Source organism: Rhinoderma darwinii, chromosome 5 (genome assembly GCF_050947455.1).
Source record: "Rhinoderma darwinii isolate aRhiDar2 chromosome 5, aRhiDar2.hap1, whole genome shotgun sequence".
Classification (NCBI taxonomy): Eukaryota; Metazoa; Chordata; class Amphibia; order Anura; family Rhinodermatidae; genus Rhinoderma; species Rhinoderma darwinii.
The window spans coordinates 134,492,296-134,507,415 of record NC_134691.1 but is presented as its reverse complement, the minus strand read 5'-3'; the positions used below and the strand labels follow the sequence as shown (position 1 = coordinate 134,507,415).

At 42.5% G+C, this 15,120-nt stretch overlaps 1 protein-coding gene across 1 annotated transcript in view; it reads right to left on the bottom strand.

Annotated features, from left to right (window-relative positions):
* NFATC1 (nuclear factor of activated T cells 1) overlaps positions 1-15,120 on the bottom strand; it is a 163,769-nt gene that overhangs the window by 19,050 nt on the left and 129,599 nt on the right. The window contains exons 11-12 of the mRNA XM_075828152.1: positions 1,463-1,546; positions 682-790 (exon numbers count right to left, since the gene is read on the bottom strand). Coding sequence (XP_075684267.1) covers positions 682-790; positions 1,463-1,546 — 193 coding nt within the window. The remainder of the gene's footprint in view (positions 1-681; positions 791-1,462; positions 1,547-15,120) is intronic.

The window sequence follows — 15,120 nt, the reverse complement described above, 5'->3', positions numbered from 1 at the left end:
CTCTCTTCCGGGTCCTTGGACTGTGTCCCGCAGGGCGCGCGCGCGTGCACGGCCTTAAAGGGCCAGTACACATCCAGCTGCCTAACATCAATTATCAGCCCAAATGGCTGCTGGACTATAATATGGGGCCCTGCCCACTGGTTCCTTGCCTGAGCGTTGTTGTATACCCTAGTTTGTCTTGCTAAAGGTCTCCCAGTGTTTTCCAGTTCCCAGTGTTACCCATTCCTGCTGCCTGTACCCTGTATCCCGTGCTATCGTTACCTGCTGTGAAAGTCAAGTCGTGTCTTCCCGCTGCATCCGCGGCATTACCTGCTGTGAAAGTCAAGTCGTGCTCCTGCCACTGTCTACATTGCCTCAGGTACCCGTTCAGAACTATAGACATTGTTTTGTACCTTGTTGGCCAGTTTCTACCCCGCTACACGGTACGGCCCAGTGGGTCTACACCCCGCGCCGTGACAGTAGATAGGTGATAATTGTTGAATCTTTGAATCCCTTTAATTCATGTAAGTACACAGAGGAGTGGGCATGTTTTATGCTCATATATATGCCAAACCACTTCTTTTTACAGTTCATTTCAGGCTGGCAAATGTCAGGAAAAAGAGGGATCAGACATGTTGAATTTCAGCATGCCCGATTCTTTGTTTCCACAGGAGAAATTCCGCTGCCAGAAGTGTCTGGTACCTGTTTAGCCTCCTCTCCCCATTGAATTAAACATGCATGTTTATGGTGAAGTTCTTCAGGAGCATCCTTTTTTAGAACTCTGTGTTCTAGCATTCCCCTGTTATCCAGCCTACAAATTTAGGAATAAACTGACAACTGGGTGTTACCAGTTGGGGGGGGGGGGGGTCCCTACAGTCCAGCACTGTCCAATCAGTGCTTATAGTCTCAGACACTGTAGGAACACGCTATTCAAGGAGAATAGTGGCCAATTTATTCACAAAATTCCAGTAGGAATAACAGATGAATGACACAAAGTAGTGTTCTAAGAAAAGATGCTCCAGAATTGTAATTTCATTGGGAATACAAGTGTTCACTAAAATAGACATGTCAGGAGAAGTGTTCACTAAAATAGACATGTCAGGAGAGCTCTTTGAATTAAGAAAAAGGCCCCAACTAATGAAATGTTAGAGACTTCTCATTTAGGTAAGAAAATTTGTAAAATAATAATGTTGATTACTTAATAAGACAAATTAAAAACACAGGCACTTTCCATACGTCTTATTTGATAACAGTCCACATATGAGTTGCATGTGCATTGCTACTCAATGATGATTTATTTTCTTATCTTAAAAAAAGCCTTCAACTAGATGGAAAAGTTTTTAAAAAATGCTATAAATATGAGAAAAGGTGAATTTCAAGCATCCTTTAAGACCTATATTGAAAATGGTATAATCTCCAATACCATTACTAACAATTCACAATTTGCAGGTTACAACTGATATGTTATACAACTACAACTCACATTGTGTTCTTCTCCGTGACAAAAATACCACATTTGGCACTAGAGTGACTGTCTTGTTTATAGACAACCGGCAATGTCCGATAGCTTAAAAAACACACAAGGTCATCATAGTACATAGGTATATTAGTATATTTAGTATATTAATGTATTACGCCCAGTGAGTATAAATGATACACAAGCAGCTTGTGATGAGCTGGAAGAATCATAGTTGAACAAATGACCAAAGTGGACTATATGCACTAAAAAAACATATCCACTATAGAAAAATTGCAGCAAAGTTGATCCTTCTGTCACTGTACATCAACAACAAATTGACTTGGCATATTGTAGTATTGACAAAAACTGTAGCCTAAGATTTAATATCCTTTAGTAAGTCTAATTTTGTTTATTGTAACCAATATCTCCCATAGATAGACACAGATTGAATTTTTTATGGTGGTATTTTCAAGGTGGGATCATAAATATTTGATAAAACCCAAGTGTTCTCAATTTATTCTTCAACCCCTTCCCGACATTTGATGTATCCATACGCCAAGGTCGTGTAGGGGAAGTATGGAGCGGGCTCACAGAGTGAACCCACTCCATACAATGCCGGTGTCGACTGTTTGTTACAGCCGACACTTTAGAGTAACGAGCGGGATCGCGCTCGAGCGCGATCCCGCTCGTTTAACTCGTTAAATGCTGCGGTCAATAGCGACCGCAGCATTTAAATCGTTAGAAAGAGGGGGGCGACCCCCTCTAACAGCTCATCGCGCCCCCTGCAATGCAATCACGGGGGGGTGGTTGCTATGGCTGCCTGGGGGCCTAATGAAGTCTCCCTTGTCCGCCATCTTTGTGCACCTATTAAGCCCTGCCTCCAGCAGGGCTTATTAGGTGCCTGTCAGAATCACGATATACTGCAATACATTAGTATTGCAGTATATCGTGCAAGCGATCTAACGATCGCTGGTTGAAATCCCCTAGGGGGACTAATAAAAAAAGTAAAAATTAGTTAAATAAAGTTTTTTTTTGTGTAAAAAAAAATATATATTCAAAAGTTCAAAAAAAATAATATTTTCCAATTTTCCCCCTAGAGCATAGTAAAAAAAGAAATAAATAAACATAATTGGTATCGCCGCGTCCGTAAAAGTCTGAACTATTACAATATATCATTATTTAACCCGCACGGTGAACGCCGTAAAAAAAATTGGAAACGCCAGAATCTCTATTTTTTGGTCACCTAATCACCCACAAAAAATGAAATAAAAAGTGATCAAACCGTCACATGTACACCAAAATGATATTATTAAAAACGACAGCTTATCCCGCAAAAAATAAGCCCTCATACCACTTAATCTACGGAAAAATAAAAAACTTATGGCTCTCGGAATTTGGCGACACAAAATAAATTTTCTTTTTTACACTTAGGTTTTTACTTGTAAAAGTAGTAAAATATAGAAAAAACTATATATATTTGGTATCACCGTAATCGTATTGACCCACAGAATAAAGTTAACATGTTGTTTTAATTGCACAGTGAATTCCGTAAAAACCATGGAGGAATCACAGTTTTTTTCATTTTTTACCCCACAAATCATTTTTTACCGTTTCCTAGTACATTATACGGCAAAATAAATGGAGCTACGAAAAACTACAACTCATCCCGCAAAACTCAAGCCCTCATAGTACTATATCGACGGAAAAATAAAGACGTTATGGCTTTTGGAAGGTGGGGAGGAAAAAACTAAAATCTGAAAAAGGGCTGAGGTGGGAAGGGGTTAAACATTTCTGTTAGATAAAACTATGTCAAGCACGATATTACATATATAAAGATATATAAGCATTTATATATTGCAATGATAAAACTATCCACAAATAGTAATGGATTTCCAGATTTAAAATTTTGGAACCACCTGGCTCAGGACACTGCATGAAAGTTTATATACATATATACAGTGAAGGAAATAAGTATTTGATCCCTTGCTGATTTTGTAAGTTTACCCACTGTCAAAGACATGAACAGTCTAGAATTTTTAGGCTAGGTTAATTTTACCAGTGAGAGATAGATTATATAAAAAAATAAAAAGAAAATCACATTGTCAAAATTATATATATTTATTTGCATTGTGCACAGAGAAATAAGTATTTGATCCCCTACCAACCATTAAGAGTTCAGCCTCCTCCAGTTTAGGGTCACTTAGAAATTTCCTTATTTTTGCAAGAAAAGCACAGTTTTTTTCAATGAAGATAACATTAAATTAATCAGAAATACACTCTATACATTGTTAATGTGCTAAATGACTATTCTAGCTGCAAACGTCTGGTTTTTAATGCAATATCTACATAGGTGTATAGAGGCCCATTTCCAGCAACCATCACTCCAGTGTTCTAATGGTACATTGTGTTTGCTAACTGTGTTAGAAGGCTAATGGATGATTAGAAAACACTTGAAAACCCTTGTGCAATTATGTTAGCACCGCTGTAAACAGTTTTGCTGTTTAGAGGAGCTATAAAACTGACCTTCCTTTGAGCTAGTTGAGAATCTGGAGCATTACATTTGTGGGTTCGATTAAACTCTCAAAATGGCTAGAAAAAGAGAGCTTTCATGTGAAACTCGACAGTCTATTGTTGTTCTTAGAAATGAAGGCTATTCCATGCGAGAAATTGCCAAGAAACTGAAGATTTCCTACAACGATCTGTACTACTCCATTCAGAGGACAGCACACACAGGCTCTAACCAGAGTAGAAAGAGAAGTGGGAGGCCCCGCTGCACAACTGAGCAACAAGACAAGTACATTAGAGTCTCTAGTTTGAGAAATAGACGCCTCACAGGTCATCAACTGGCAGCTTCATTAAATAGTACCCGCAAAACGCCAGTGTCAACGTCTACAGTGAAGAGGCGACTCCGGGATGCTGGCCTTCAGGGCAGAGTGGCAAAGAAAAAGCCATATCTGAGACTGGCTAATAAAAGGAAAAAAAGATTAATATGGGCAAAAGCACACAGACATTGGACAGAGGAAGATTGGAAAAAAGTGTTATGGACAGATGAATCGAAGTTTGAGGTGTTTGGATCACACAGAAGAACATTTGTGAGAAGCAGAACAACTGAAAAGATGCTGGAAGAGTGCCTGACACCATCTGTCAAGCATGGTGGAGGTAATGTGATGGTCTGGGGTTGCTTTAGTGCTGGTAAAGTGGGAGATTTGTACAAGGTAAAAGGGATTTTGAATAAGGAAGGCTATCACTCCCTTTTGCAACGCCATGCCATACCCTGTGGACAGCGCTTGATTGGAGCCAATTTCATCCTACAACAGGACAATGACCCAAAGCACACCTCCAAATTATGCAAGAACTATTTAGGGAATAAGCAGGCAGCTGGTATTCTATCTGTAATGGAGTGGCCAGCGCAGTCACCAGATTCCAACCCCATAGAGCTGTTGTGGGAGCAGCTTGACCGCATGGTACGCAAGAAGTGCCCATCAAGCCAATCCAACTTGTGGGAGGGCCTTCTGCAAGCATGGGGTGAAATTTCTCCTGATTACCTCAGCAAATTAACAGCTAGAATGCCAAAGGTCTGCAATGCTGTAATTGCTGCAAATGGAGAATTCTTTGACGAAAGCAAAGTTTGAAGAAGAAAATTATTATTTCAAATAAAAATCATGATTTCTAAACTTGTCAATGTCTTGACTATATTTTCTAGTCATTTTGCAACTCATTTGATAAATATAAGTGTGAGTTTTCATGGAAAACACAAAAGTGTCTGGGTGACCCCAAACTTTTGAACGGTAGTGTATATATATATATATATATATAATATATTATGAAGGCTATATTTTTAGCTATTTAAGACCTCATTGACACGAGTGTGTCTGATTTGCATGCACAAAAAAATTTATGCATTTCATGTCCATGTGGCATCGGTGTGGTTTCTGTGTGGCATTCCGTGTTTCTCCTCTGCAAGCACTTCCTGGTGTTATCTTTTTCCTTCTTCTCAATGTTTCTTTAGAGACTGATGCGTGAAACATGGACAATAAACGGATGTCGTCTGTGTGCTGTCCATGTTTTTCGCCCACCCTTAGACTTTAATGGGCGGCGGGGTCCGCAAGAACCGACCAGAATAGGACATGCAGTGAGTTTCACTCAACAGACACACATTCTGTGAAAAAACACCCATGTCGGAATAGCCCCATTGAATTGCAGGGGTCAGTGTGCTGTGTGACAGCACACAGACGTGAACTACGCTCATCTGAGTAAGGTCTGAGGATGATCTAAAATATTAACATTAGGACCATGCCACACAGGAACTCTTGTTGTTGGCGACCCACCAAGCATTACCTGAGCAGAATGCAATTTCGGCAAAATGCAGTCGTAAAAGAAAATTTTACTATTGTGGCCACACTGAACATAAAAGTTCATATTAGACAGGGTACTATCATGATGTATCAGTGTCAATGGAGTGAGACATATTCTACAGCTATATTAACCCTCCATGACTGCAAGGGGCAAGCATTTGGGCACATATGTTATCTGTACCCTGCTCTGCCCAGCAAGAGCGGTTAATAATAGAGTGCTCCTGATGCAAAGTCATCCTTGTCCTGTGCTGATCTCTAATGGCAGAGATCACTAACGGTAGAAAAGGTCACATGCAACAGCTGCTGACACGCTACTTGTCTGATCCTGCCTAGATGTGGGTGTGGATATATGTAACAGGTAAAGTGCATTCTAACTAACTATGAGACTGGAACTATGGGCATTAGAATGAGTCTAGTACTGAAAAGGGGTCATCCAAACTATTATGATATGCGAGGAGAATTAAAGGTCAAAAGAGACACAAAATAATTAAATGGGTATAAAACGGTCTCCATCTTTAATTATATTTATTTTGCACATTTACGTATGTACATACAATTATTTCTTCAATTTAATTGTGCACAATTGCACTATAGTTCTCTGGTATAAAATGAGGGCCTATCTGTTAGATTATATTTATATCTACACACTTATATGCCATAAACATAGGGTTGCCACTTTTTCTACCCAAAAATATCAGCCAGGTTGCAGGTTTATTTTTTGGGCAATATTTTGCACAAATTATCACAAGGCCTACATGTATAGACAGGGCCAGCGTCAGCACCCGGCGGCCCCGGCCAAGTGCCGGGGCCCACTACCCTTCAGGGGACCCAATCGGCTGCCGGGTGCTGACGCTGCCGTCATGGCTCCTCCATGAGTGGAATCCCCGACCAGAGTGTTGCCAATAGGATTCTGCTTGTAGAGGGAGCTTCTGTCTAGGAGGCAGTGTAAGTACCGCTGTAGCAGCCATAGCAGCTGCTACGAGGCACGCGGCATAAGGGGGCTGGTGCCGCCCTCCGCCCCCTATGCTGCTATGGCTGCTACAGCGGTAGCTACGCCACATTCAATAGTATCTGCATCCTTAGGACGCAGATACTATTGAACGCTATGTCAGAGCAGGGAGGTAGCTCCCTACTCTGCCATTTACTAGGCTACAGACTCCTAGGCAGAGTGCTAGTAGCGCTCTGCCCGGGACTTTGGCTCTGGGGTTGCCCCTGACATCACTGTCCATATATGGATAGTGATGCCAGGAAGAGTGAAGGAGTCCCAGTCAGAGCGCTAGAAGCGGCTCTGCTCCGGGACTCCGTCTCTGGGGAAAGCCCCTTAAATCACTGTCCATATATGGACAGTGATGTCAGGGACAGAGCAGTGTCCGAATCAGAGTGCTAGTGACACTCTGACTGGGACTTTGGCTCTGGGATTGCCCCTGACATCACTATCCATATATGGACAGTGATGTCAGGGGCTTCCCCAGAGCTGGTGTACCAGAGCAGAGCCTTTACTAGCGCTCTGCCCGGGACTTCAGCTCTGCTCTGGACATCACTATCCATATATGGACAGTGATGTTAGGTGAAGAGCAGGAGTCCCAGGCAGAGTGCTAGTAGCACTCTGCCTGGGACTATGGCTCTGGGGTTGCCCATGATATCACTGTCCATACATGGACAGTGACGTCAGGGGCTCCTCCTGAAGCGGAATCCCCTGCCAGAGTGTCGGCAATGCTCTGGTTGGGGATTCCACTCCTAAAGGGAGCCCCAAAAGCGCTACCTACAGGGAGGGGGGCTGTGTGGCACTACCAGGGAGGGGGGCTGTGTGGCACTACCAGGAAGGGAGGATGTGGCACTACCTGGGAGGGGGGCTGTGTGGCACTACTTTGGAGGGGGGCTGTGGGGCACTACCTGGGAGGGGGGCTGCGTTGCACTGCCTGGGAGGGGGGCTGTGTGGAGCAAGCAGGGAGGGGGGCTGTGTGGCACTACCTGGGTGGAGGGGCTGTGTAACACTACCTGGGAGGGGGACTGTGTGGCACTATCTACAGTGGACACTAACTTTATGGGGGTACAAACTGAGAGCCTAACTTATTTATGGGGGGCATAAACAGGGCCTAACTTCTATATGGGGGCAGAAAGTGACATTTTCTGCCATTTTACTGCCGCAGTGAGTTCCTCCACATGGGGCCCACGTAGTGTGTGTTGCCCAAGGGCCCACATAAAACTGGAGCCGGCCCTGTATATACCTCAAAATGGGTAAAAGTGGGTGTAGTTTTGGGGGCTTGACTTCACACTTAGTATGATTAGGTCTGGAAGCCTCAGACAGACAATTTCTCAGTCAGTATCCTTCTCCGATGACCTTCGCACTTGAGTCTTGGTTCTGTGTAGGCAGGCAGTGCTCTTTGGTGCCTTGCCAGCTGAAATCTCTCGCCAGCGCCAATCTCACACTTGACCTAGTCCTAATGCTGCAATATTTCAAGGGATGGGCGGCCTGTCAAAGCAGCAGTATCCAATCCAAATAGTGATTAACCTGACTATTTACTAAGTTTTATTAGCCAAAAATACCGGCACTTGCTATTGCTGTTCTCTGACTTACTATGTGTGCGGCCGTATGGTGCTTCTGTATGACACTGTTAGCTTTTATATATCTCCATAACATGCTTTCCAATGAAAGATGTAGCATATGGAATAGAAACAGAAAACAAATTTGTAGGATTATGTATGAAATCTTAGGCATATGTAAGTTCAGTAGGACCCCACAGAAGTCTATGAACGATGTGACTCAGAGGTTATGTAATACAGAAAGGGAGAGATTCCGCTAATAGATGAATTTCTTATACTGGAAATCCCTATTATAATAGTTAACGGGGTTGTCCTGATAACACATATTAGGGCATATGGCTGTTTTAGAGGTGAGGCTCCGCTTTGGACCCCCTTTATGTGCCAGAGAAGAGAAAAGGGACCACCCCTTTAACGTAGATACAAAGATAAAGCTTTACTTTTACGTTCACAAAAAGCATGCCCCATTATAAGTAAGCAAGTAGGTCAAAGTGACAAGAAGACAATATTTGAGATACATGATTTATTGTCCAACAAGTTATATAATTTCTATTCAATACTCTAGTTTACAAATAGTTAAATTCAGCAGAGTGCTTACTAAACATATATAAGTAATGGGGAGACACCATTTCCTCCCAGCTGACTTAAGCTCTACATCTGCCACATCATTTAATACAACCAAACCTTTTTTCAGTCACCGGCCAAAAGGAAATAACTTCTCTGCTCTGGGAGTCTGAGATTCCTAGGGAACTATCTCAGCTCCTTAAAATAATTGAAGCCCTGCGTCTATTCTTACTTTTATTACAATGTCAACAAGAGATTAATTTGTTGAAAACTTTGGGTTCTTAAACCAAAGTAATATGCAGTAGTATACAGCTTTCTGGCCTGAGCTACTGTTGAAAGGTGAAAAAAAGGAAGATATTGCCTATGAAGGCAGTTCTGAGTCCGACATTGTTAAGGTAGGAAGCTGAGCCAAGATCAGCAAACAGAACGCCTTCCCCATCATAGCTGGCTGCAGCATGGGATGCTGGTTACTGACATATGTCACTATGGAATACACTCACCCTTTCTGACAAATATCATCTGGAGACTGTAATAAAAATGAAAACATCTTAAAATGTCATTTTTTTCTCTTAAACGTTTGCAGATGTGGAATGGTGTAAAACTGAAGGATAAAGTGATGAAATAAAAATATTTTGTGCATTATTTTGTAAATATGTTAGGCTTGAGGATACATTCAGTCATTCTGATTTCACTGTATCACAGGGCAAATAAGATTTGGGAAATGTCCAGATAGGAGCTGAAGGTTCATGCTTTGTGCATCTTTTTAGCCATATGAAAATGCTTTATTATTCTTGGTACACCAGCAGAACTAAAATTTGGGGGCATTTAATTTGAAACCGTTCTGCAAACTGGGCAATACCCCTGGTACCATGTTTAATAGGGGGCCCCTAGAGGTTGTGAACACTAAGAGCAAACATAAACCACCCAGTATTAGGCTAAGTTCACACGGGGCGGATACACTGTGTAAAAGCACGCAGCATGTCCGCCCTGTGCACCGCACGGAATTCTGGGTGAAAAACCGCACCAAACTCTGGTGCAGTTTTTCGCACAGAATGTCCAATGTGAAAAACTGATGTTTGCCTGTGATTGGCTGCAGTGGCGGTCACATGGGATGAAACGTCATCCCTGGAGGCCGGCCTGTGGGGAGGAACACAGACTTCTGGGTAAGTATAAGATTTTTTTTCTGAGTTGCATTTTTGCGGCGGAATAGCTGCGAATGCGCCGCAAAAACGCAACAACTGCTATTTATTGTTGGTTTTACCTCACCATTGAATTCAATGGGGAAAACCCGCAAGAAATAAGCAGCGTTTACTCAAATACAATTGACATGCTGCGAGATAACGACCTGTTCACACAAAGTTTTTTTTAAGAGAGAAAAATTTGCCTCAAAGTTCCTTCAGGCAGATTTTGACCTGTCTGCCCTTTATTGCCGCATTTTTTGCAGCGTTTTTCAACAACAGCCATTAAGCGCCGCTGGCAAAAAAACACTGCGAAAAACAGTTTCTCTGCCTTCCATTGATTTAAAAAAAGCCGGCTGAAAGCCGATGTGGTAAAAAACATCTCCGCCTCTTAATGAAATCAAAGGGAGGCGGTTTCAGAAGTTTTTTTGCTGCTGATTCCGACGGGGTTTCCACGTCAAAATCAATGTAAAAAAAATCTGTGTGAACTGGGCCTAAAACTCCGCACTGCAGGTCAAATTTCTGAGGGTTTTTTCCGCTCTGTATTTACGCAGCATGTGGATAAGATTTGTTCTCATGCACTCTGCTGCTACTGTATTTTCTGCAGATTTTCCGCAACAAATTTCGTTGTGGAAAATCCGCAGTATATACGCATCGTGTGAACTGACCATTGTAGTTTATTTGCATTGTATGGTGGTATAATTATTATTATGGCAGCATTATGTAGGCTCTTTAAGGGAGTATTATTTGAAAACTGTACACTTTGGGCACTCTATGATGGTTTTCTTGGGCCTGTATATGGCAGTATTATTATGGAAATAAATGACAGTATTATGTGGGCTAAAAACTTTCTAAAATGGCCAGTTGCGCAGGACCTCACTTTCTATAATATCAGCCCTGAGTGTGTAATTGTGTATTTATCCTTCTAGCAGTGCTGATAATTGCTGATACTGATTATTATGTTTTGATATAGACAATAATAATATAGACAATAATATATTAGACTTTTAATCAATTTTGATTATTATTCATTGTGATATGAATCACAGCAGCGCTGCTTCACGGCAGTGTCTCGCTTTATACACTTCTGCCAGAATTTACACCGCCATAAGGCTATGTTCAGACGTGGCAGAATTTTTCCGCTGCAAATGTTGGTGCAGATTGGGGGCAATTACGCAACGAATCTGCACCAACATTTGCATATTTAACAGGTAGTTCAGACGTTGCAGATATCACAGCGGACTTGCTGCAGATTTTAGTTTTTGCATTGCAAAGGATGAAATCCGCAGTGGAATTCCGCTTCTTCTCCGCAACATAATATGCATGCTGCGGGGGGGGGGGGGAATTCGCAGCCTAAATTCTGCACAGTTATTTTCCGCAACGTCTGAACTAAGTTTCCTAAAAATGTATAGAAACAAATGTAAAGAACGGCTGCTGCAGAATTCCACTGCGGACTGTCCGCAGCGGAATTCAACAGCAATTCCGCCACGTCTGAATGTGCCCTAATAAGGAACTGAGGTTCTGGGCTGCAGATGGGGTACCAAAGAGATGCATGCTGCTTCTGGCAGCAAATATTACTTTTACTTTTGTAGAGGGAAGGACTTTGACTAAATTTATATCTACTTTTGTTGTGCAGTTTAAAGTGTAACCTTCGTTTCACTTTTGCCCCAAAAATCAATACGAAAAATCAAGCGAATATAAGAAACTTTGTAATAAAGCTTATTAGGGAAAAATGCCTCTTTCTCCACTTATCAGACTCTTCTCCTCCCTGCCTCCTGCATAGATCACTCACTCACAATTTACTGGTAACATTTGTATTCAGTGAGGTAGAAATAAAGACAGCTCCCTGAGGGACCGGGTTACAGCTGTCCATATAAGTCACTGGATAGAGGAGGGAGGAGCGGGAGGAGGAGGAGGGTGCTGCTGGTGGAGGACAGAGGAGAGAGACACACAGAGACGCTGCTGCAGCTTCTAGTGTTTTATCTCTACCCAACTACACTGCTTTTTACTGCTGTATAATCCATGCTGCTTCTAGTAAGTGTTTTACTGTCTCACCCAAGTGCTGGATTCTAGTAAAACATTTGCTGCAGCAGTGTCTCTGTGTGTCTCTCTACTCTGTCTCACTCGCAGTGCAGGAAGGAGCCCGATAAGTGGAGAAATGGACATTTTTCTCTAATAAGATATATAACAAAGATTCTTATATTCTGTTGTAATATTTTTTGCTTTAGGAAAAAAATGTAAATGACGGTTACATATTATAGCAATCTATTATTCACAGAAAGCAGCCATTTCAGGCGGCTGTGAAGAGGGCTGATTTCTGACCCCATGGTTACTACAATATATATAAACAAACTAAAAATACGTGTGTGTGTGTGTGTGTGTGTGTGTGTGTGTGTGTGTGTGTGTGTGTGTGTGTGTGTGTGTGTGTTTGTTTGAATGTGTACAAGACATTTTTTTAAATAGAGGCCTTTTTACAAACCCTCTTTTAAAATGGATCTGAGTCTCTAGGAATTAATAGTCGCTGGAGCACAGAACTGCTATTAAAAAGGAGATGGGAATGGTAGTGCCCTGGATTCCACCATGTATTATACAAAGGGGTTTTCTCAGCTGGTTAAAAGGCTGAGCAAGCACAAGTCTCCCCACTGCACACGTGTCAGTTCCACCTCTACAGTGCAAGTGAAGTGGAACTTTTCATGGAGCCAAGTGCTTCAAGATTTACAGAGAAGTATCATATAACTCCAGAGTACCCTACAGAAGGTGATGGCTTAATGCTCCGTCCTGACATCAACAGTCCAGACCGGGATGTCTACTCTCATTTTTTTTTCTTTTGCAACTGGCTTTGATTGGAGCCAGAACCTTTGTAAATCAAGAGGAATTTTTATCCTTTTTTTTTTTTCTATCCTCTCGCTGCTTTCCGGTGCCTACTTCCTGCCATATCTAAAAAAAACAGCAGCTGTATGGCTCTGATAGAGAAGTCCCTGGGTAATGACTTTCACAAACGATGAGGAAAGCTACAGATGGGGTTAGGAAAGGAGAGTTGGACAGTTACAAGGGGAGCTGATAGCATGGGCACAACATTAGATTTTCTAATAACAGAGATATGACAACAGATCCCCTGATGTCTACAAACAAAGAAAAGACCCCAGTGGCACTGACATGGGAACGATAGCTAAAGTGCACACAAGGATAACAAGAAAAGAGTAACTGTGGACAAGTCCTATTGTGTTTCATATCAAGCACAGATTACAGAAAAACCCATGCTACAAGATAAAGCAGACATATTTTTCAGACATGTTATGCATACGCATTTCTATTATAGCCCAGGGCTGCAATAAGTCTGTAGAGATCAGACTTCTGGTTAAGAAAATCTTAACCCATAAGGTGTCAAAGTTTCTTATGTAATCATTTTTATACAGAATTTACATTTTACACATCAAACCTGTGCACATTCCTCCATACATTACTTTTCCATCTATTTTGTAGTAAATGGGGACATAGAGAAGCCTTGCACGATTGAAAGGAGACTATCTAACATGATGGAAACATCTCCCTATGTGGCAGCAAACATTTCTGATCATCAGAAGTTCACCACACATGTGGTGCAGGTTTAGGTCCGATGATCACATCATCACACCATATACTGTCATCTTTTAAGGGATTCTGTACTTGGAAATTTGGAATGACAATCAGTAGTAAATAGCATACAGTATATACAGTTGTTTAGATTAGTGATCGATAACAACTCAATCCTGAGTGTTAGACATGCAGGACTTGATGGCATTGAACCCGTCAGTGCCGTTGACTTGACGGATTCAAGTCTTAGCGTAAGATACAGCTGCCCTGTATACAAAATACAAAGTAGCTATATCTCAGAAAGTAAAAATTTGTTTTAATAATTTTAAAGGTGTAGATAGCCGTTAAAGGGGTCCAGTCCCTAAAAATTGATGGCCTATCCTGAGGATAGGTCATCAATAACTAATCGGTCGAGGTCCGACTGCCGAGACCCCCACCAATCAGCTGTTTTGAAGGGGCTGCAGCGCTCTTACGCTCGTACCGTGAACCGTTGCTACTGCTGTGTCAGCAATTTACGGTGTGGGCAGTGACCGGAATGAAGGGGAAGCATCGCTCGTACGAGTGCTGCGGCCCCTTCAAAACAGCTCGGTGGGTGTCCATGGGACCCCGACCGATGAGATATTGATGGACTATCCTGAGGATAGGCCATCAATTTTTAGGGACTCGACAACCTCTTTAACCCATTCCCGACATCCACCATATATATACACGGCGCTGTCGGGATGGGCTTCCCGCAAAGCGCAGTACCATTACATTGCGGTGATAGTGCGCCCGCACCATCACCACCGGGTTCCAGCTGTATGTTACAGCTGACACACTGATGTAATGGTCAGGACCGGAGCTAGCCTCCGATCCTGCCGATTAACCCCTCAGATGCTCTGTTCAATAGAGATCGCAGCATGTGAGAGGTTTTTAGCCACCGGTACCCCAGCAACATGATCGCTGGGTTGCCGGTGGCTGCAATGGTAACCGGAGGCCTAATACTGGCCTCCCGGTCTACCAGCAAGGGAAGACTCTTATGCCCCACTCATTGGCAGGGCCTAAAAGTCTTCCGGTACCATCGGCAAGATGGCGCCGGCTCAGCTTCCGGCTCAGAAGCTGATTCGGTTTTATCAGCAGTGGGTGTCCACTGTATCTTACAGCGGACACCCTGCTGTAATGGCAGGAACTGGCGCTAGTGCAGATTCCCACCATAAACCCCTTAGATGCAGCGATCTAAAGCGATTGCTGCATCTTAGTGGTTTGTAGCAAATCGGCAGTCCCGCCATACGATGCTACTGCTACTATGGCGACAGCAGACCTAACAATGGCCTCCTGTCTGCCATTACGGAAGCCGATTAGGCCCTGACTGGAGACGGAGCCTGATCGGTTTGCTGTCAGTGAACAACTGACAGTTCTAATATATTGCAATACATTGGTAGTGCAATGTATTAGAATATCATTCAAACAGTTGGACGTTCAAGTCCTCTAG